Source organism: Vipera ursinii (genome assembly GCF_947247035.1).
Source record: "Vipera ursinii genome assembly, chromosome: 2".
Classification (NCBI taxonomy): Eukaryota; Metazoa; Chordata; class Lepidosauria; order Squamata; family Viperidae; genus Vipera; species Vipera ursinii.
The window spans coordinates 63,887,632-63,911,567 of NC_139513.1; the positions used below are offsets into that span (position 1 = coordinate 63,887,632).

The 23,936-nt window shown below is 38.5% G+C and overlaps 1 protein-coding gene across 8 annotated transcripts in view; it reads right to left on the reverse strand.

Annotated features, from left to right (window-relative positions):
- The window catches only part of ATP2B2 (ATPase plasma membrane Ca2+ transporting 2), a gene marked incomplete at both ends in the record, with an annotated part of 146,364 nt that overhangs the window by 20,929 nt on the left and 101,499 nt on the right, over positions 1–23,936 (reverse strand). For all 8 annotated transcript variants that reach the window (XM_083353874.1, XM_083353881.1, XM_083353880.1 and 5 more), the window contains 7 exons: positions 541–754; positions 4,696–4,887; positions 5,398–5,504; positions 12,155–12,242; positions 14,410–14,589; positions 18,433–18,667; positions 19,152–19,393. In XM_083353874.1, the coding sequence (XP_083210000.1) occupies positions 541–754; positions 4,696–4,887; positions 5,398–5,504; positions 12,155–12,242; positions 14,410–14,589; positions 18,433–18,667; positions 19,152–19,393 (1,258 nt within the window). The remainder of the gene's footprint in view (positions 1–540; positions 755–4,695; positions 4,888–5,397; positions 5,505–12,154; positions 12,243–14,409; positions 14,590–18,432; positions 18,668–19,151; positions 19,394–23,936) is intronic.

Sequence of the window (23,936 nt, forward strand, 5' to 3'; positions counted from 1 at the left end):
TTCTCCCACTATATTCAAAAAATCATTGATTAATAAAGCAATTTTCAGACTGAAGAAGAAAGTTCAGTCATCAATCACTATAATTTATTTAGGAGAGAGATGTACTGCAGAATTTTAATGGTATTAGGTGCACCGAGTGTCTGCAACCAGCACCTTATTTATCTGGGTGCTGTCATTGATTCTTTCCCTGCTATCTTTAACTGCTAGCTGAGTTTCCAGAGAGCTATTTATTACTCTGTACCAGTGAAGCTCTGACAATATGTGAAAGGAAAAGAAGACCTTGATGCAATCAATGAAAGTTGTAGCTGATCTCCACTTCATGTAATAAAACCCTATTGAAACTTCAACTTGTTTTAAAATGTTGCAGACCAAAGAGTGAATAAATCTTTGGATTTCCTGAAGTCATTATTTGAATTATGTACTCTGAACAAGTTCATGGTTATGTGAAATCTCATGTTGTGTATCATTTGCAGATTCAGAAGTCAAGGAGTTCATTGTCTGTAGTTTGAAAAAGTAACAATAAATGACATTTGAGCTTACCAACAAAAAGGAGGGTAAAAATTAGAATGAGTTGATACACAGCGTGGCCCAGAATATTTTTCATCATGGTACGAGAAATAAGGGGTTTGTTTCTACCATATGGTTTTCTTAGCAGAAGAGATTCTGTGGGAGGTTCCGTAGCCAGAGCAAGAGAAGCAAAAGTGTCCATAATCAAATTGACCCATAGCATCTGTACGGCTTTCAGAGGAGAATCCTGAAGACAAAAAAAAAAAAAGATAGAAAGCATTATATCAACATTACTATTATGTATAGTCCTTTTACCATTTCTGTAGAGCTTGTCTTAGCATAATACGCTTTGCCATTCTAATTTCTATGTGTCTCCACAACAAAAAGACTTAAATGAGAAAGTTCTATTAACGTGAAATATGATAGTGTATTTATCTGATCTATCTTACTTAAAGCCATCCTTTCATCATTCTACTTAAATCCCGTTGTCCTTGAGAATGTGTGGATTTGATGATGGTGGACTTAACACTGTCAAACCTACCCACGAGAAGATCACTGGGAAATAATAGGAAGCACAGAAATAGGACAGATGAGAAAAGCAGTCTTAGTTTAGAAAATAATGGAATATCAAAATAAGTAAGTAAATCCTATTGCCTAGAACAGGGGTAGGCAACCTCGGCTCTTTTATGACTCATGGACTTCAACTCCCAGAATTCCTGAGTCAGCTATGCTGACTCAGGAATTCTGGGAGTTGAAGTCCATGAGTCATAAAAGAGCCGAGGTTGCCTACCCCTGGCCTAGAAGGTAGGCAGTTTGGTCCTTTCAAATATTTTAGGTTTCAACCAGAGTGGCTAGTTGTGTAGGATTGTGGAAGATATCATCCCAAATATTAGAAAGCATCAGGTTAGAAAGCACCTACCCATTTCTGAAATACTCAAGGTTTTATGCTTTATTAGCTACAGTATTCATTTTCAATCCTGCATAAACAACCACTAGGAGGAGCTATCTGCTCACTAAAACCAGCAGGAACAACCTTGGCATCTCTAAATGGAACATTTAATAAACAACCACAAACTAATTAATACCTCAAGAGGGAAAGTAACTTACTATTAAATGTGTTTTATTAAACTGTGGCTTCAGTAGTGACCTCTTCTCAGCATCTTCCATTGCTACAAACTATAACGACTTATGGGATAGACTTGATATGATAGACCAGTCAGAAATGAAATAGAATTTATTTATTTTTATTAACCGAAAATAATAAAGCAGTTCAAATTGATTCAAATCAGTTTATCATAACATGCGTCTTAAGTAAAGTAAAACTCTTTTTGACAATGCAAATTATTCCAAAATCAATCTCTTCATTCACTATAATTGAGTAATATGTGACTTGAGAAAAATTCTACAAATCTGCTCAGAATTCACCACTCAGTTGAATTTGTCTAAATATTACTGAACTGTCACTTGAATTCTCATTTAACAATATTCTCCTTTTTCACTACTGTTAAGTATACATGAAACATCCAAAACAACACACAGCTTGTTATATTTGTGTTAGCTACCCTCTCAAGACATAGAATTAGTCCTATTATGCTGGCATTTTTGCTGTAAAAATAATCCTGCTTTAAAGCATAGAATGCTTTTGTAGTTGTTCCAATGTGAACAAGTTTTCTCTGCATTTTTAACTGGTAAGACCAGGTAATGACAACTTGCTTTGCTTATCCAAAGTAAATTTACCATAAATAACTGGATTAACCCAAAACAAATCCACCAACAGGCATACACACGTTATATATATAGAAGCAGTTTTCCATTCATTCAACAGTTTTTATAAATTTCTCTTTTCATCCAATTGTGATCTATAGGTTCACCAATCATTCCAAAAATATTGGGAAGCCATATGAGGAAGGGAAAAATGGAAACTATCTCTCCTAATTACCTCTTTTCCCGTGATTTTATGCACCTTCAGGTAATTAGGCGCATAATTTTGGACTACTACTCCCAAGATGTACAACCCAGTAACTATGGAAGAAATCAAGATGTTTCCTTGAGAAAAAAGCTAAGATTTATGAAAAAGATTACAATATGGACTGCACCAATCAAACACGCTCAGAAGTTAGAATATAATTTGTAGCACCTTTGTGGCTGATTCTCTTCCGAAAGCAGGAAGATAAATTTCACTGAACAATGTGACCTTGTGTGTGATTGGTGAATATTTTGAGCTGAAGTTATCAAGTTAGAATTCCAAACAGTTAAAAATTATTTCTGGAAGTATTTAGTTTTAAATGCTGTTCTCGCTCCATATGCAAGTGTCAGTAAAATCCAAAAGAACCACAGTATGTAATGAAAAGCACATTTCTGACTTTGATCCATCCTCTAAATTGCACATGTGCAATTGTCAGCTGTTGCTTTGGATAGCACAGCATTCTCACTATTCCACAGTACCAAACACTGCATGTTGCTTAGGTGACTCTAATAATTGTCTACTCTTCAGTCAAACAATAAAAGCTCATTCTGTACCACAACCATGGCATTAAACATACCTTAGTTTTTGGTACTTGGTGTAATGAAATTTCTACTGAAGTCTAAAGTCTTAAAGTTGACAAAGCTGGACACCCCAGCTTAGAAAGGGATGAGTAAGATAGACATTGATCAGCCTCCTGATTGGTGGAAAGAATTACTCCCATATATATGAAATTTAAGTCCAACTAGGGAGAGACGAATGAAGGCTCTGCTGAGCTTTATTGTGATTTATGCAATTGTTTTCTAATGTGTTCATTCAATATATTTAAATCCTCCCAGCAATAGCATCCTTCTACATATGAACTAAAGCCATGGAAAAATAGATGAAGTCCAAGCTTCTTAAATCATTAAAATATACAATGACTGGATAATTAAAATGTGGTTGGTTGGGTTTTGGCTTAGCATATTGTGCAAACCTAGCAGTAAACAAGACAGAAATCCATTCTGAGTGAGTCAAAGCACACTCTTTTCTCTAAAGTATTCCTCTCTTGGTTTTTATTTGCTTATTTGTGTTGCATGGTGTAACCAAATATTACTTATTGTAAATGTTGACCTGGCTTTTCCCACCCCTGCATGTTTTTAATTGCAGTGCTTCCTCTGAGGTTTTGTTACTCAGAGGGACTAATACCCCTGAAGAAATCAATAGTTGCAACCTTTGAACACCTTGAAAAATTTAGCAGAGTAACTTGGGAGGAGTTTCAATGTTGCAGCTTCGAAAAGAGACTGCCTCAGGTTTCACTTGGCCATATCATGATAACAAGGTAAACTTATTCTTTACAGTACACCTAATGACTTATTCATAATTTGCTCCGTGAGGCTGAATTTTCCTGTTGCACCAGAGTGAACAATATATGCTATGTGAATAACTGCACTGTGTTTTCAAGGTATATTTTGTTACAAGCTTCTATAGACAATGCAATGTGCATATACATACACAGGGACACATACAAACACACACACCCTGAAAGAAAGAGAGAGTCTTCTCTGCTCCACAACTTTTGAAAATCATGATACCATATTTCACATGTTTACAACTGGCATATGTAAAAAAAAGTGTGTGTGTGTGTGTGTGTATCTGTCAGAAGAAAATATTGATGAAAACAAATTTTCTATAAAATACAACATTTTTATTTTTTTTATTTTAATTCCATTTATATCCCGCCCTTCTCCAAAGACTCAGGGCGGCTTACAAGCTTAGCAGTAGCCTTCATTCTATGTATATGCCTGCTTATTAGGGCTTTCACACACCCCGAGCAGCATTATTACAAAGTCAGCTTAATTGCCCCCAACAATCTGGGTCCTCATTTTACCTACCTCGGAAGGATGGAAGGCTGAGTCAACCTTGAGCCTGGTAGGATGCGAACCTGCACTAATTGCAGGCAGCTGGTGTTACTTAAGGAGGCATTAGCCCACTGCTCCACCAAGGCTCATGGGAAGGGTAACAACATGAAAATGGAATGCAGAGAGCTGGAATGGCATCAGAAAAGGAAAAGAAAGAGAAGACAGTCAGGGGGATGAAGATGAGACAAGGGAAAGAGATAACAAGTTAGGGGAAGAAGACAAGGGGGCGGGGAGTGAGAAAGAGCAGGACCTTGAGTTGATATTGGGTTGCATAGTCTGGATCCAATAATGGCATGTCTCTCTTTAGTTTACTCTCAGCCTTACCTGGGTAATGCAAGCACCAGTGAAAGCCACGATCACAGCCACCACATTTACGGTAAGCTGGAACTGCAAGAACTTAGAGATACTGTCATAAACATTACGGCCCCACATTACAGCTTTCACAATACTACTGAAGTTATCATCTGTGAGGATAATATCAGAGGCTTCCTTTGCCACATCTGTTCCTGCAAGACCCTGAAAAATGAAGAGACACCAACAGTAATTCACTAGAAGGAGTAATAGAAAATCAGTTTGGATGAGTGCCTGAATAGGGTCATAAAAAGGAAGTTTTTTTCAGAAAACGTTATCCTTAAATATCTGTTGATGAATAAAATAGTGGTCAAGATCCAAAAAGAGTGTGAAAGTAATTTCTTGGACTAGCTCACTTCAGCAGATGGCAAGCATACTGGAATCTGTTTGTGATCTGGCATATTGCTCAGAGCTGAAGTTTTAGTTATTTACCCAACTGCCCTTCCAGTGGACATATTTTCAAAACCATTTTGAAAATACAAGTAATTGCAAAATATAGTATGAACTAATATTATTAAAATATACTGCAGCATAACAGCAGATTGAAAGAATCATTGAGAAAACTTTTTCAGCATTAAAAGAAACTTTGGGGGAATATTTAACCCAAATTCCAAATGCAATGCATTCACTCACAGTAATAGATCAAATCGAAACCAGAAACAAACTCAAATATACCATTGCAAAGCCAACATCAGCCTTTTTAAGAGCTGGTCCATCATTAGTTCCATCACCAGTCACTGCTACAACCTGCCTCTGCTCCACTTGCGTGCTGTCAATGATACCTGCAAAATATGGCAATGCATTCTTAAGTAATCATTTAAATATGCCATGCATATAAGTATGTTAGAAATCTGCCCAGCTCCAGAGGCTCTGAGTAACATGCAACATTAAGAGCAACAGAGATTTAAAAAAATGAACAAAAAATGTATGCCTCAGAAGAAAACATGCAAGTACCATAAAACATCTTAAAAGTCTCTTACTACCATCCTAATCCAAGTCTTGGAGAATATGTCAAGCTTTCAAAGACTTTTCAAAGATAGTCAAGGTGCATCAGACAGATCTCTATGAAGATGATATTCCAGCAGACAGGCAAAATAAAGAAGGGTTTCTTTTAGGATTTTGCCAGGTGACACTGTTTGATCATCAGTTTGATTTGACTGGAGTGTGTCAATTGTACCCAGACTTTCACTTTGAGAGCGGGCAACTAAATTTCATTTTTGATGTGTGCTATTGCGCCCACAGTAAAAAAAATGACAATAAAGGTTGCCTTGCCTTGCCTTGCCTTGCCTTGCCTTGCCTTGCCTTGCCTTGCCTTGCCTTGCCTTGCCTTACCTTACCTTACCTTACCTTACCTTAACGGAAATTTCTTTACAGTGAGAACAATTAACCAGTAGAACAACTTGCCTTTAGAAGTTGTGGGTGCTCACTGGAAGTTTTTAAAAACAGATTGGACAGCCATTTATCCAGAATGATATAGGGTCTCCTATTTGTGCAGAGGATTGGACTAGAAAGACCTCCAAGGTCCCTTCCAACTCTGTTATTCTGTTAAGTGCTTTACGGGTGGTAAATACTATTAACTGGTAACCACATCTTTCTCTTTTTTACACGTCTCTCACATACAGTGCACATAAAAGAAGGGTTTGATCACATGACATCTTGAAAATCACATCTAACTTATTACCTATAACTAAGGTATAGTACCCATGTTTATCTTATTACTTATGGATCAAGCCCTCCAATTTTATATTCACTTTACTCAGAGTGTCCCAGGCATTGCTAAAATTTGAATAATTTTATTTGTAGGTGTGAAAATGTCTCCACAATCAATTGTCCTAGGCTCCACTAGAGATGAGGAATATTAAAAAAACAGCCATAGCCAAGAAATTAGCAGAGATGAAATTTGAAATGCATGCTAAAGTCAGAATCTCCAATTTCAATCGAATTAGAAACTTTTCTACCAATCCATCAACAAAAAAATTGTAATGAACTGGTCAACAGCTGCAAAGAAAAAGTACAGCTCTGAGCGCAGGTATGTGACAATACAAAGACAATACAGTGCAGCTTGGATGAAGAAGATGAAAAAAGGGGAAAAAGAAGTTGAAAGAACTTATAATAACAGCAGAAATGGTGGAGAAAAGAGTAAAGATCAAGAATTGGTCAGCATCAGATGAAGATAACCGCATTGTTCTGGTTGAAACATCTGACTAGCCTACACTTACTTATTGCCAAAATGTCTAACAACAATTTCTACTGCAAAGAGTGAAACAGAGTATAGGTTAACATCTGACAAACTAGCTGATAATAAAAGAGCTAACAAAAGGATAGCACCAGGTAACTACAGGCCAATTACCTGCTTAGCAACAAATTTAAAAGTGCTAACTGGTATAGTAGCTGATGCAGGCCCACTGCAGCTACTCGAAAATAAGCTCTTTCATCTGAGCAGAAAGAAAACGGGTCAAACAGCCAAGGGACCAAAGATCAGCTCCTAATTGACAAGATTACTTTGGAAAATTGTAAGAAAAGGAAAATCAACTTGAATGTAGTTTGGATTGATTATAAGAAGGCATTTAACTCCCTGCCACATGATTGGATAATCAAAGGCCTAGAAATAACAGAAATCAGTAGAAAAATCAGAAGCTTTGTGCAAAGATCAATGCACAAGGGAAGGCACAGTTGCTGGTGAATGGTGATTGACTGGGAGAATTTAACATCAAGAGAGGAATCTCTAAGGAGATTCACTATCACCAATACTGTTCGTCATTGCATCTGTCAACAATACTGAACAAGTAGACCAGGCTATTCCCACATCCTGTAAATGGATGATCAGAAGCTGAATGGAAAAATACAATGTGAAATAGAATCATTGTTTTCAACACTTTCCATATACAGTCAAGATATTGCAATGGAGTTTGGATAGGATACCGGTAAATGTGCCATCTTTACCTTCAGTAGCACTTAGACTTATATACTGCTTCATCATAAGCCCTCTCTAAGACGTTTATAGAGACAAAATCTGGATCAGATAAGTAGTAAAAACATCAACAGTTTGGATGAAGATCACCACAAATATCTAGGCAATCTTCAGGCTAACATCAAGCACATTGAAATCAAGAAGAAAGTTAGTAGTGAGTATATCAGAAGAGTGAAGATCTTAAAGTCCAACTTCAGCGGCAGTAATATCATCAAGGATATATGTATATGTATATATGTATATATGTATATGTATATGTATATGTATATGTATATGTATACACTCCCACCCAATCAGAACACACTTAATCCCCCACCCAATCAGAGCACACCTCCACCCACAGAACACACCCCCTCTGGCAGTTTAAAAAAGAGGAACAAACAGCCACATGCCTCTCCCAGAAGAAGGAAGCAGAAGCCACCAGCCTGATGATTATGGATGGGATTCTGTTGAAATGTTGCTCCTACACCTTTAGTTCTACGCGGGGAAAAACCCGAATAACCAAAGATCCACGTACGAACACCTGCGAAAACGTCAGAAAACATATATATATATATATAGAATGATCTTTGGTCATTTGGGGTTTTTCCCACGTAGAATTGAAGGTGTAAAAGCAACGTTTCGACGGAATCCCATCTGTCATCCTCAGGCTGGTGGCTTCAGCTTCCTTCTTCTGGGAGAAGCATGTGGTAGTGGCTGTTTGTTCCTCTTTTTTAAACTGCCAGAGGGGGTGTGTTCTGTGGGTGGAGGTGTGCTCTGATTGGGTGGGGGATTAGGTGTGTTCTGATTGGGTAGGAGTGTGTTTTGAATGGGGTGTGTGTTCTGATTGGTTGGGGGTGTGTTTTGAGTGGATGGGCTGGTCTCAGCTGCCAGCCTTAGACCTGAACTGGTGAGTTGTGCTGCTTTTGTTCGGCTCCGTGTTTGTGGTGGTGCCATGTTTTTATAGTGGCTGTCAGTTTGCTTATTGTGTGGTTTGGAGGGGTTTAAAGTGGCTGATGTTGCAGCTGTAGTTAGGTTTCTGTTTTGTGGTTGTGCGTCGTTATCGTTGTGGGTTCGGATTTGCTTTTTGAATGGTTGTGTGGTGGTGTTGTCATGTGATGTTATCATGAGTTTGGGTCTGGTATCATTCTTGGTGGTTGGGACTCGTCTGTCAATCAAGGTGGGTTTCCAAATGGCTGGTAGGCGAGAGGTATCATCTCGTTTGTTCATGCTGTGGGGGCGTTTTTCTATCTCGATGGCTTCTCTGATTATTCTGTTGTTAAAATGTTCAATTTTGGCGATAGTTTTGGTTTTTTTAAAATCAATTTCATGTCCCGTGTCTTTAAAGTGTTGGAACAGGGATGAAGTTTGTTCTCCCTTTCTGAGTGAGTTCCTGTGCTCTTCAATGCGTGCACTTAGATTCTAATTTTCAAGAAGCATAGATAGGCGTGAAATATGCATGTACAACAGATAACCGAATAAGGGGGAAAAAAGTGAGATCCTTATTAATCCTTCAAGCCGAACAACATGCATATGGTCAAAACTAAATGTCTCAAATAATTCTGTGTAACTTTAAATGAACTTCATTTTAAAAAAGCTAAAGATGTTCCCAAACCAAAAGCACTCTTCTTCCATTACAGGCATTATTCTTCTCTTTTCCTGCTGGCTCTGCTGTTTGCTGAGTGCTTTCACCACTGTTTTAAACTGAAGTTATATAAAACATTCAGGTTTTATGCTATAATCTTATGCTCTGCAACCCATCTCATTTAGATTCATTTTTACCCTCCCTCAACCCTGCTAACTGCATTTCCTCCACAAAAGAGTTCATTTTTTCCTATATTAAGTGGATGAGTAATTGAAAAGAGGGAGGGGTTGCATCTTTTAATGCAGACTGTGGAATAAATCTGAGAACCTAATTCTGCAAGATGCTAACAGCATAAACATTTTAGCAGGATTTCTGACATCAAATAAAGCAAATGTTAGATTGAAAGTTGCAAATGTACAGCCATGTGGCTTTGTATGCATTATTTTAGAAAATATATTTTGACCCTTCTTTATTTTGTTTCTGATTCATCATATTGTATGTTATTGTTGTTACACTGTTAGCCTCACAAAGTCTTTTATAGTTAGACAATGAAGTGAGAAGGCCACATGCTCCACTTCTTATGATCAGTACCAAAGGCAAAATTATTATTAAACTGGAGAGCAACAACAGTATATGTTGTAAAGACTTGCATATATAATAAAATGGCCAACACCTAGGGTGGAAGACAGCAAAAATGATTTGGCTCTGAAGTGACATGAGAAGACAATGCAAAAAGATATACAAATGCAAAAACTGTTGAATTCTTTTACCTCAAAATATGGGCATTTCACAAAGGATAGTCTAATTTTGGACATCTGGATTTTGCTGGCAACTATTGCTCTTGGTTGGAGTAGTTTAAATAATATAGCATGCATTAAGATGTGTGAAAATCAAAGTATATGTTTGAAGTAAGTATAATTTAATTTAATTTATTCAATTTAGGGGCTGCACAACTCTAAAAGACTTTGGGAAGCTAATAATGTAACAACAATAATATACAATATGATAAGTCAGAAACAAAATAAAGAAGTAAAAAAGAATAAAAAAAACAAGATGGCAGTCCAGCAAGCATACACAGAATATATCTCACAGGAGCTCCATCCACACTAGCCCAGGGATCAACCAGGAACCTAATGCTTTCCAGAATATCTTCAGGTTGAGAGTTAGTGGATTATAGAGCTTCATTCTAGAAGGCAAGTGCCACAATAAACACTCTTCTTGGGTGTCGAAAGATGGGACCCAGAGGATTCTAGACTTGGCAGGCTGCCCATTGAGTCAGATACCATGGGAGATAGGCAGTCTCTCAAACAGGCCCAAGCCATGTAAAGCTTCATAGGCTATAACCAGTGTCCCAAAGGTGCTTTTTCACAAGGCAACTGGGCTTTCTTGTTTTTATTTGAAGACATTTCACTTCTCATCCAAGAAGTTTCTTGAGCTCTGACTTGGATGAGAAGCAAAACGTCTTCAAAGAAAAACAACAAAGTACAGTTGCCTCATGAAAAAGCACCTTTGGGATAACTATGACCTGGATGACATATAATCTCCATAGACATTATAACCAGTGCTTTGAATCATGCCTGGAACGAAATGGCCACCATTGCAGCTCATGAAGAAAGGTTCACATATGTATACAAAGGCAGACCCATTACTACCCATGCCACTGTATTTTGGAACAGTTGCTTCCAAGTAGCCCCATATACAACACATGCAGTAGTCAAACTGTGAAGTGACTAGAATATGAGTATCTATCTGAAGGGCTTCTCAGTCCAGGAAAGGGTGGAACTAGTAAACAAGAGAAAGCTGTGCAAGGACCTCCTTAGCCAGAGCCACCACTTGTGCCTCACCCTTGAAAGGAGAAGTGCATTTCCATCCAAGCTGAAGTTGAAATATCCCCAGCTCCAGTCCTAATATCTGCACCCACCTGGTTTTGGTAGGATTGGACTCAAGACAGTTCATCCCCACTCAAGTCCACACAACCTACAGACATTGGATCAAAACTTCAATAGCCTGGAGTCTAAATATACAATAGATAACAACAGCATACTGAACCCCAAACCAGTGATAACATGCATAGTGGCTCATGTAGATATTAAATAGGAGGGGGAAAGCATGGCACTCTTCATAAAGAAGAAACCTATGGATCGATCTCTCCCTCTTAATAATGATTGGAACCAGCCCTGAAGGAAGACAACTGTAAAACAGTGCTGCCAATCTCCAACATTCAGAACTGGTCCAGTTTGATTAACCAAACCAAAAGTCACTCAGAGATCGAGGAGCACAAGAATAGCCTCTCATCCCAACCCCATCACTGTTCATTAATAAGCACGACCAATACTGAATATTGGACTGAAATGTGACTAAAATAATCTGCTTCTTCCAGGATTCTCTGTAGCTGCAGTCAAAATAGTTGTCTAAAATCATTGGGTCCAACGATAGCTCTTGAAAAGGGGATATACTACTACCAGCATCCCAGTTTTCTTTTTTAAAAAAAAAAAATGGAATAAGGAAATGTCCATTTAAAAAATGGAATAGTTTGATAGAAAAACTGTATTGCAGTATACAAGGAAAATGCATAGAAAATTATATTTGTGAGAGGGCAGTTATAGATTTTAATGGAAAATATGATTCCATGAAAAATTATCCAAGCACTACAGAACACCTGCAGCACTGACAAGGACCACATTCTTGTATTATGGTTTTGTTTTTGCTTTTTTGTAATTTGCCATTCTGTGTAAATAAATTTTATCATCAAGAAGTTGTTACATCTAATTTCTTGGGACTATGTGGTTTATGACTATGTTCAGGAAATTGTGTCAAGCAAGCAAACTGTTTAGGTTTCTACAAAAGTCATCACAGAATAATAAATATATAGAGATACATCCAAAGTGCAGACTTACCTTTTACCAAGGTATGTTTGTCTGTGGGCGATGAACGAGCAAGGACACGAAGTTTTGGCCATATCTTATCAATGCGTTCCTGCTCTATCTGAAAACAGTAAAAAGGGTAACAAAAAGAATCCATTTGTCAGTCTTCAATGCATTTTAGTGCCATTTTTTTAAAATATCACTTTTAAGGATAAAAAGAAATATTCCAATCCTCAATCAAATTAATATTATTATCTGAATAATATTGTTGTACTATTTTTTTAAATATTGTACTGCTTCCAACAACTTGTTCTAAATACTCCTGATGAATACCAGATTATTTTTGTGCAGTTTCTTTATCAGTTTTTTAAAATAATGAAATAGGAATTTTCTAAACTCACAAAAACACTTGTGATTAAATGTAGAATATAGATTTCTGTCATATCTTAAAAAATAATCCTGCATTTTAAGGATGCAAATTTCTACAATTAAAAGTAAGCATCACTTTATAAGTGGGATAAATCCTAGAATCAAAAATTTTATGGAGGGAGGGAGGAACAGAAGAGCGGGAGGGCAGAAGGCTGACCTTTATTGTGAACATTTTATAGTTATCGTATATAAAAAGAATATTAATAAAAATGCTTTTCAGCTTGAATGTACACAAAAAGAATAACTGGAATTTGCAAATTTTCTGTGCTATTTCACTCTTCCTGCTGGTAAATTGTGGATTAAATAATCTCTAACAAAGGGGATTAGCTCGGGGTTGAACTGTGAAGTCCTTGGTGCTCTCTAAACTTGGTTGTTTGCCTGCAGACGTTCAATTACCCAACTAGATAGCATCATCAGCATAAGGGACCTAGCTGAGTTTGCACTAATGGTATTACCTAGTTGTGTAATAAAACATTTGCAAGCAAAAAAAGAAACCAAGCTCAAAGAGCAACTTCACATTACATAATCTCTTTAAAAAGGATTGCAAATTATGCTTCAATCCTGCTTTTGAGGAATGGTGAAAACTACTGTTTATCAATTCAGATGTTGTTTCCATGAAAGTGCAAGTCACTTATTAAAAGGAATAGGGAACAGATAAAACAGGAGTGGAGCTTTTTGAAACAGTACCACATTTTTAATTTAATTTAATTTAATAATTTAATTTGTATACCGTCCTTCTCCCGAAGGACTCAGGGCGGTGAACAGGGCAATACTTAATAAAAAACAGGGTACAAAAATTAAAAAGTGATTAAACAACTATGCCCGTAGTAATTGTTACATATTAAAAATTAAAACTAATTATAAAAAACCCAACCCCATCCCCTCAGACCAGGCCAGCTTGTTCAAAAACGAAGGTTTTGAGATCGCGCCGGAAGGAGCGAAGGTCGGGGGCCATCCGGAGCTCGACCGGTAAGCGGTTCCATAGGTCTGGCGCGCCCACAGAGAACGCTCTCCCCCTGGGGGCCACCAATCGGCATTCTTTGATCGGAGGCACCCTAAGGAGGCCCTCTCTGTGGGAGCGCACTGGACGGAGGGAAGTTGACGCCGGCCGCAGGTGTTGCCGTAGGTAATCCGGATCCATGCCATGAAGGGCTTTGTAAGTCATCACTAACACCTTGAACCTCACCTGGAGAGCAACCGGTAGCCAATGCAGCTCGCGGAGCAAAGGTGTAACATGGGAGTATCGGGAAACCCCCAAGACAACTCGCGCGGCTGCATTCTGCACCAGTTGAAGTCTCCGGGTGGACCTCAAGGGCAGCCCCATGTAGAGAGCATTACAGTAGTCTAGACGAGAAGTCACGAGCGCATGCATGACTGTACGCAAGGCATCCCGGTCTAGATAGGGCCGCAACTGGCGCACCAGGTGAACCTGGGTAAAGGCCCCCCTAGTCACAGCTCCAATATGCTCTTCCAAAGAGAGCTGTGAATCTAGAAGGACCCCCAAGTTGCGAGCCCTATCTACGGGGGGTAATAGCTCACCACCCATGGCCAGAGATGGAATAATTGGAATTTCCCGGGATGCCGGCACGAACAGCCACTCAGTCTTGTCAAGGTTGATGCACAAATGAGCAGTAAGGAAAATTGAAGTGTATGCATGAGTTTGAATTACTCTTGACAATTTCTGTCAGCATTTAATATTACAGTATTGCCATTTTTGGATTACTGTGTATCTCTTGCACAGAAAACTAAAAAAAACAAAAATAAATGGAGAGCAGCACCTTAAAAATAAACAATTGCTTTATCTTTCCAGGTCTTTAACAATTGGGCAGAATATATATATATATCTGCACATGACTTACATCTCCCTTCTCATTCCGAATCCTTCGATTAAAATCCTTTCCTTCAATACAGAGGAAATCTTCACCAGGGTGAATAATTCCACATTTTATGGCAATGGCACGGGCTGTATTGATGTTATCTCCCGTAACCATGCGAACTGTAATTCCAGCTCGCTGGCACTTTCTTATGGCTTCTGGGACCTAAACAATGAGATAGAATGGAAGACGGAACAGAAAAGCAGTATATAAAATAATAATTTTGGAATGGAATATTTTCAAATATTGAAAATTGCATCATTACTAAAATAAAACAAGAGAGACATCACGGGCTTTTTGGAATTGTAAGAATATACGGTCCCTAAGAATACGGCAAAGAGATATTCTGAACAGTTTGCAGAATGCCATGTACTCTAATTACCAGTTTATTATTTTCCCCATGTCCTTAGAAACAATCTGATTGCTAATAAGGAATGGATATTTTACTTTTGAAAGGAAATAGAAATCCTAATAAGAGCCTGCACATAATTCAACATAGAATTTTAAAAGAATTTAATTTGAAAATAAAATGTGAGAAGCATAAGAAATCTTAATAGTAAAAAGAAGACGTGTGTTCAGTAAGCAAATATCAACACAGTGGCACAAATTCATTCTGCTATTTCTTTAACATAAAATAATAATACGCTCCAATAGGCTTACCTGAAAAGCACATAACACTTGTGGAAGTGGAAAAGAACTGCTAGTGAAGGAGCACATTCCTCATATAACACAACTGTGCACTGCCATGGTGATAAGCTTGTTTGAATCTACTAGTAGGATGTTAGCATTTGTACCCGAGCAGGAGTGGTCTGCTCTTGATCTCCAGTTCTAAGTTTCTTTTCTTTTTCTTTTTCTTCCACCACCCCCTTTTCATTATGTGTTGTTTCCATATATTAATGTTTCTATAAAATCTTTAAAAATGTTTAACAATCTACAGTTTAATGTAGCGATATTACAGGCATAAAATTATTTAGCTTTTTCATCCAAGTTGAATGTAACACTGAAGAACCACTACAACCCACAGCCAAGTAAGTGTTTCATATTTTCAAGAAATAAAGGGTAGCAGCGGGCATAGCAAGGAGGGAAGAGCTAGGATCGTGGGTTTTTTTTATATATAGAATTAATCTCATGTAAAGTCCACATTACAGTTTTTGCATATTTCTTGCTTTATAGTAGTTAAAAAATAATTGCCATGCTGTGGTGAATGCAAATAAAGTCTCCTCAAGTCAAGAAGATCTTCTGGCAATTTGTTAAGAACACTATGGAATGGGTTTTTCTTGGTTTTCCCCCTAGGACAGGGGTTCCCAACCCCCAGTCCATGGACCAGTATTGGGCCACGACATGTCAGCAACCGGGCCGCACAAACAAGCAAAGCCCCATCCGCGAGATGCAGGCAGCACACAAAACCATGCACCCTTCAGTCCGTGGAGAAACCTCTCTCCACGGAACCAGTCCCCTGGTGCCCAAAAGGTTGGAGACCTCTGCTCTAGGATGTTGTTGTTGTTTTTGGTTTGTTGGTTTGGGTTTGGTATTGTCTGGTGGCTTGCCAGATAGGCCTTCTTAGCTTTCTGACAATGAGCAAGATCATGAGAGGTAGTGAGAGGAGCCACACAAAAAAGTAGCTCAGAGAGCACCTGAGGCCCAGGAACAACTCCCCATCTCTATCTCAATGAGTCCAACAGAGAAATAAGGCCATGTTATGCTGTGCTTACTACTAGGATATGATTCAAACTCCAGGATTTGTTTAAAAAGTATCCCACTATAGCAGGAGTCTTCAAACTTGGTCCTTTTATGACTTGTGGACTTCAACTCCCAGAATTCCTCAGCCAGGCACACTGGCTGAGGAATTCTGGGAGTTGAAGTCCACAAGTCATAAAAGGGCAAAGTTTGAAGACCCCTGCACTAAAGGGATGATTTAAGAACTGTTCTTCTATTTTGTAGATCAATTATCTAAATTTTTCTACTGTCTATTGAATTGAGCAATTCCTCCATCAGCCATGGGGCAATCAGTAAAATTTGTTTTATCTTCATGTATTTTATATCCACATTCAGAGCTCTCCATTATTACTATGTAATGACTATAATTGCTTTTTCTTTCACTACATGGTTGCCTTCCTTTCCCTCCAGGCATCCAGCTGTTGGCAGAAGTGCTAATAATCAAGCATGTCTTTTAATTCAGTTATAACTACTGATTAGTTCATAAGAAAGAGAGCAATATAGATATTACAACCTACGGTAAACCCACAAGTTAGTAAAATGTGAAATAGAAAATAAACAAATAAATGAATCCTTGAACAAATCTGCAGAACAATAAACTTGGACTGATTTGATATGAACTGCATCACAACTTTCTAACACAAATGCAAACAGGGTTCTCTGACTATGCAATTTCAAACCACAGGGGAAATAGCTACTCCAGGATCTGATATTTTAGAAGTGAAGAACGGCTTTCCCAGGTGGCTTAATCTTCAAGTTGAATTTTTTAGGGTAAATTTCATACATTTTTTAAATATATATTTGGAAGGAAAGTTAAGTGTCCTCTTATCTGGGATTCATAAGACAGCTGCATATGAAAAAAGCACTCAAATTACCTTTAACACAAGCCGGTTCCTGGTGAAATAAATGTTAAAGTATCACTTCTGTCACAATAAAGCAATCATATAAACCATTCTAAACTCACTGTTCTACTGTACTATGGCCCATTCTTAAAATGCTGGGAATCTCATTGTGGACTTATACCAGAGATGTGTAAACTGCTAAAAACTTTTTCCACACTAGTAGGTCATTGTTGCTATCTCGGATTTTTTTAAAAAAAAAAACAAAACAAAAACAAATAAACTATAATTATGATAGTCTTTTCGAAATATGATTGTGAAAGCAAAAAATAATAATCAAAGCTGTCCTCCGTGAGTCAGTAAAATCCACCTTCCAGTTCTGTTAAATTTCTACCTCTTGCAAACAAAATGTATAGTTCCCAGTCAGAATCACTGTACTATTTATTCTGGTATTTTAAAGCTTGTCTTATTGTGTCTAGAAATAGAGGGGGAACTTCTGCTAGCTTCCTCCCTGAATAGTTCTCTTTACTTGCACATTAGTGAAGAAAGTACCGTAGTGAATAACAATGCAGGACTGTCACATACAGCCCCAGCCATTTCACAAGCTGCTTCACCCCACCCATACTTTCAAACCGAATGATGAAAGGACTTTTCTATCAAAATGAATAAGAATGATTGAAATCGATGCTAGTTAACTAGTTAAGTGTCACGGAGTACACCTGATTCCGGGGCATTCTATAATTGAAAGCTTGCCATTTCAACCTGTAAAGGCTCTCCAGTAATTTCTTTGATTGCATCTATTCATTGCCTTTCTTTTCTAGTTCTACTTTGTCCTTGCTCATTGCCTGCTTGCGTCACATGCCAAAATTATGTGAGCTTCTGCTTGCGGCACATCACCTCAAGGGAGCAGTCAGTCTTTCTGTGGTCAAGGAATGACTGGTTCTTCTTGCAATCCTTGGTACTTTTCATGGCCACTGTTCAGAAGCATCTACATTTCTCTTTCACTTTCTTTGTGTTTAGCTTTTACAGATTTCCAGATGTCTACTGCTTTAACTATTCTGATCTTTGTTGTTCTTGAAAAGCCCTTCAGCTTCACAATCCAGTCCAGGTCTGCTATTGTTTTCCTCTCTAGAATTAATTTCCAGCACCCTGTCCATCTTTATTCTGGAGCCCAAGAAAACAAATGTTTCTACTGTCTTCCTTTCATCAACTGCAAGTTCACTAAGCATGCAGTATTAGCAAAATAGTTCCATTTCTGATAGTCAAATGAGAATTCTAAAGGCGTTCAGATATTCAGTTGTACATATTGTTTTTATATTGCATTATGTCTGGAAATATTGAAAAGTTGATTTAAAAAAAAACACCTGATGTTTTTATTTTTTTTACTACCCACAGGGGGGAAAAAACCCTCTGAGCTTCTTGCGTTTTTTGTTTGGTTTTAAAATATTTTTACCTCTGGTCTTACAGGATCTTCTATGCCAACCACGCAAATGCAGGTAAGATCTGTTAAAATATCATTTTCATTGTCCCAATCTGGTTCAGGATCGTTGGGAAAGTCTCGAAAACCAACACAGATGGTTCTCAATCCATCACAGGCCATGGGCTCAATCACTTTCTTAACCATCTCATCTCTATCACGAGGTCTAAAAATGCGAGCCTCACCTGCAGCATTAAGAATCTTAGAACATCTGGAAAGAAAGGAAAAGAAATGACTGGATCACCAATGCAAACAACTGAGAGGGGTGGGTTAGATTATGGCATTTAGGATAAAATTTAAAAAATAATATAGCAGCAGCAGCTTGGATCATACTTTCCTGAATTAATGAGTGAAATTCCATATTAAAGTTTTTCTAAAGAAGTAGATGTGTCAAAAGATCTCTTTACCACTTCCCTTTATGCTTTAGTTCAAATCCTGCTCAAAGCAAGTACTTATAATAAAGAAATAGAGATTGGTGACACTTGATACATATTTTACTCAGAACTGTCCAGTAAATAAAAAACAAATGTACTGCAAATTTTACATACAGTAAAAGAATGTCTCATTCTTTTCATGGAGATTTGAAGATTCAGTGGACACACATCTGACTATCTGTGGCAGTAGTATATATTCACAAAGCAGCTTCCATACAGAATTAATGAAAATGGGTTTCAAAACAAATACCATGCACATACTTCTTTAGGACAATTTCAGAAGCCCCTTTGCTATACATTCGGAAGCTGTCATCTGGCATTTTAATGACAGTGCTCATTGATTTTCTCACAGAGTTAAATGTGTAAACTTTGTAGAGTTTCTCTTCAGGCATTTGATTCCGAGCAGGCTGATAATCATGCTTTAGATCCACAAGAAATCCAAGCAATCCACATTCAGTCTTGTTGCCAACCTGACGAGGTAGACCACCTTCCTTTTCTGGTGGCTAAGGAGAGAAAAAGAATTGGACTTTAGGGTTTGTCATTTAGCATCCTCAACTGATCTCATCTATGATGACCTGTAGTTCTTCCCTATTATTATCATTTTTAGTTAGCCCTCAACTTATAACCAGAATTGGGACTGGAACTTCTGTCATTAAGTGAATCATGCAGTTGTTAAGCGTATCTGGTTTTCCCCCCATTGACTTTGTGTATGGAAATCTTCCTGGGAAAGTTGTAAATGATAAGCACATGATTCCATTGCAGCAATGATTAATATTTACTAACAGAAAGAAAACAATCATTCTGTAGTTCATCTGAACACTAGATTTAGCCTGGGTGGTCTCTGAGCAAATCCTATCATAGCTATGTGTAGTGACACTGGGTAATTTGAAATAAGGTAATTTCAAATAATAATTTGAAAATTCACAATTTTCAATCTGCAAAGTGGATGTAATAATGACATGAAAGCATTTTGACCATCAACAAGCTTAATCTAAATTAAGCTCTCCAGATTTGTCAGATTTCAACTGCCAAAAATAATGTAGTATAATGTTTAGACAATGAGTTGGGAGACCCAGTTTTAATGGCGCTTGCCAGGAAAGAGAAGAAGAGAGGATATTGCTTGGAACTCCTGAAGGCAAAAAAAAAATCAAATATAAGTTTAACATATAAATAAAATAAAAATAAATAATTCCCAGCCTAGGAAAGCACTGTAGAAGTTGAAGTCATTTGAAAAGTATCGTGTGGAGGAATACTGCTATGTAAAGTCATAATATGATTTTCCTGCTTTCAAGAATGAAAGAAGTACTTGAGAAATTTTTGTAATCAATACAGTTATTATAGAATGTTTAGTCTATCAGCCCAAGGTAAACCCCCTTCATGGATAACTGCCTTGTCGTGGCGAAGGGGCTTGCGTAATTCAATGAAGCTATGAGCTATGCTGTGCAGGGCCACCCAAGACGGAAAGGTCATAGCAGAGAGTTCTGACAAAATGTGATCCACTGGAGAAGGAAATGGCAAACCACTCCAGTATCTTTGCCATGAAAACCCTATGGACAGTACCAAAAGGCAAAATGATATGATGCCGGAAGATGAGTCCCTCAGGTCGGAAGGCATCCAATATGCTACTGGGGAAGAGCAGAGGACTAGTACTAGTAGCGCCAGAAAGAATGAAGCGACTGGGCCAAAGCCGAAAGGACGCTCAGCTGTGGATATGTCTGGTGGTGAAAGGAAAGTCTGATGCTGTAAAGATTTTTTCTCCGTAGGAACCTGGAATGTAAGATCCATGAATCAAGGAAAGCTGGACGTGGTCAAACAAGAGATGACAAGACTAAACATCGACATCTTAGGTATCAGCAAACTAAAATGGACAGGAATGGGTGAATTTAATTCAGATGATCATCAGGTATACTACTGCGGGCACAAATCCCTCAGAAGAAATGGAGTAGCCTTCATAGTCAACAAAAAAGTAGGAAAAGCAATACTGGGATACAATCCTCAAAATGACAGAATGATCTCAGTTCGAATCCAAGGCAAACCATTCAATATCACAGTAGTCCAAGTCTATGCCCCAACCACCAGTGCTGAAGAGGATGAAATTGACCAGTTTTATGAAGCCCTACAGCACCTTATAGAACTAACACCAAAAAATGATGTCCTTATCATCATGGGGGATTGGAATGCTAAAGTAGGAAGCCAAAAGATAACTGGAATAACAGGCAAGTTTGGCCTTGGAGTACAAAATGAAGCAGGGCACAGGCTGATAGAATTTTGTCAAGAGAATAGGATGGTCATAGCAAACACTCTTTTCCAACAACCCAAGAGACGGCTTTACACATGGACATCACCAGATGGTCAACACAGAAATCAGATTAACTATATGCTCTGCAGCCAAAGATGGAGAAGCTCTATACAGTCAGTAAAAACAAGACCAGGAGCTGACTGTGGCTCAGACCATGAGCTTCTTGTTGCAAAGTTTAGGCTTAAATTAAAGAAAGTAGGGAAAAGCGCTAGCCCAGTCAGGTATGAATTAAATCATATCCCTGATGAATATACAGAAGAGGTGACAAATAGATTTACGGAATTAGATCTGATAGACAGGGTGCCTGAAGAACTATGGACAGAGGTTTGCAACATTGTACAAGAGGTAGCAACCAAAACCATCCCAAAGAAAAAGAAATACAAGAAAGCAAAATGGCTGTCTGAGGAAGCTTTGCAAATAGCTGAGGAAAGGAGGGAAGCGAAAGGCAAGGGAGAAAAAGAAAGATACACCCAATTGAATGCAGAATTCCAGAGAATAGCTAGAAGAGATAAGAATGCCTTCTTAAATGAACAGTGCAAAGAAATAGAAGAAAACAATAGAATAGGGAGGACCAGAGATCTTTTCAAGAAAATTGGAGAGATGAAGGGAACATTTCATGCAAAAATGGGCATGATAAAGGACCAAAATGGCAGGGACCTAACAGAGGCAGAAGAGATTAAGAAGAGGTGGCAAAATTACACAGAAGAACTATACAAGAATGAGCTTAACGTCCCTGATAATCACAATGAGGTGGTCACTGACCTCGAGCCAGACATCCTAGAATGTGAAGTGAAGTGGGCCTTAGAAAAGCTGAGCAATAACAAAGCTAGTGGAAGTGACAGTATTCCAGCTGAGCTATTCAAAATCTTAAAAGACGATGCAGTAAAAGTGCTACACTCAATTTGCCAGCAAATTTGGAAAACTCAACAGTGGCCACAGGATTGGAAAAGATCAGTTTACATTCCAATTCCAAAGAAAGGCAGTGCCAAAGAATGTTCAAACTATCGCACCATTGCACTCATTTCTCATGCTAGTAAAGTTATGCTTAAAATTCTACAAGCTAGACTCCAGCAGTATGTGGATCGAGAACTACCAGAAGTACAGGCAGGATTTTGAAGAGGCAGAGGAACTAGAGATCAAATTGCTAACAAATGCTGGATCATGGAGAAAGCTAGAGAGTTCCAGAAAAACATCTACTTCTGCTTCATTGACTATGCTAAAGCCTTTGATTGTGTAGATCATAACAAACTGTGGCAAGTCCTCAAAGAGATGGGCATACCAGACCATCTTATTTGTCTCTTGAGAAACCTATATGCGGGCCAAGAAGCAACAGTGAGAACTGGACACAGAACCACTGATTGGTTCAAAATTGGGAAAGGAGTTCGGCAAGGCTGTATACTGTCGCCTTGCCTATTTAACTTATATGCAGAGCACACCATGAGAAAGGCAGGGCTAGATGAATCAAAAGTTGGAATTAAGATTGCCGGAAGAAACATCAACAACCTAAGATATGCAGATGATACCACTCTAATGGCAGAAAGTGAAGAGGAATTAAAGAGCCTCTTGTTGCGAGTGGCCCTCTCAATTCCTGGCAAATAGATGGGGAAGAAATGGAGGTAGTGACAGATTTTATTTTCCTGGACTCCAAGATCACTGCAGATGGGGACTGTAGCCAAGAAATTAAAAGACTCTTGCTCCTCGGGAGGAAAGCCATGGCAAATCTAGACAGCACACTAAAAAGCAGAGACATCACCCTGTCAACAAAAGTGCGTATAGTCAAGGCTATGGTCTTCCCAGTTGCAATGTATGGCAGTGAAAGCTGGACCATAAGAAAGGCTGAGCGCCAAAGAATTGAAGCCTTTGAACTATGGTGCTGGAGAAGACTCCTGAGAGTCCCTTGGACTGCAAGGCGATCAAACCGGTCAGTCCTAGAAGAGTTCAACCCTGACTGCTCTTTAGAAGGCCAGATCCTGAAGCTAAAACTCAAATCCTTTGGCCACCTAATGAGAAGGAAGGACTCACTTGAGAAGAGCCTAATGCTGGGAAAGATTGAGGGCAATAGAAGAAGGGGACGACAGAGAATGAGGTGGCTGGATGGAGTCACTTTAAGCAGTAGGCTTAAATGGACTCCAGAAGATTGTAGAGGACAGGAAAGCCTGGAGGACATTGTCCATAGGGTTGTGATGGGTCGGACACGACTTCACAACTAACAACAACAACCAAGGTAAACTAAAAGTCTTCTAATAACTGAAAGTACTACAAAAATGCAATATTAAAACGTTTCTTTGGTCAGATGCATGACTTAGGAGCTTACTTCCAGGTGAATAGACTTAGGATTGTACAACATTCTGAATTACAAAACATATTGAGAAATGTAGCTCAAGATATGAGACAGTTCAACCTTTCTGTTTCACTTTCACTAACGATCAAGTTAGCATCCTTTAAAAGGTAAAGGTAAAGGTTCCCCTGCACATGTGTGCTAATCGTTTCTGGCTCTAGGGGCCGGTGCTCATCTCCATTTCAAAGTCAAAGAGCCAGTGCTTGTCCGAGGACGTCTCCGTGGTCATGTGGCCGGTATGCCTAGATGCCAAAGGTGCACGGAACACTGTTACCTTCCCACCATAGTGGTCCCTATTTTTCTACTTGCATTTTTACGTGCTTTCGAACTGCTAGGTTGGCAAAAGTTGGAATGAGTAACAGGCGCCCACTCTGTTACACAGCACTTGGGATTCGACCCGCCAAACTGC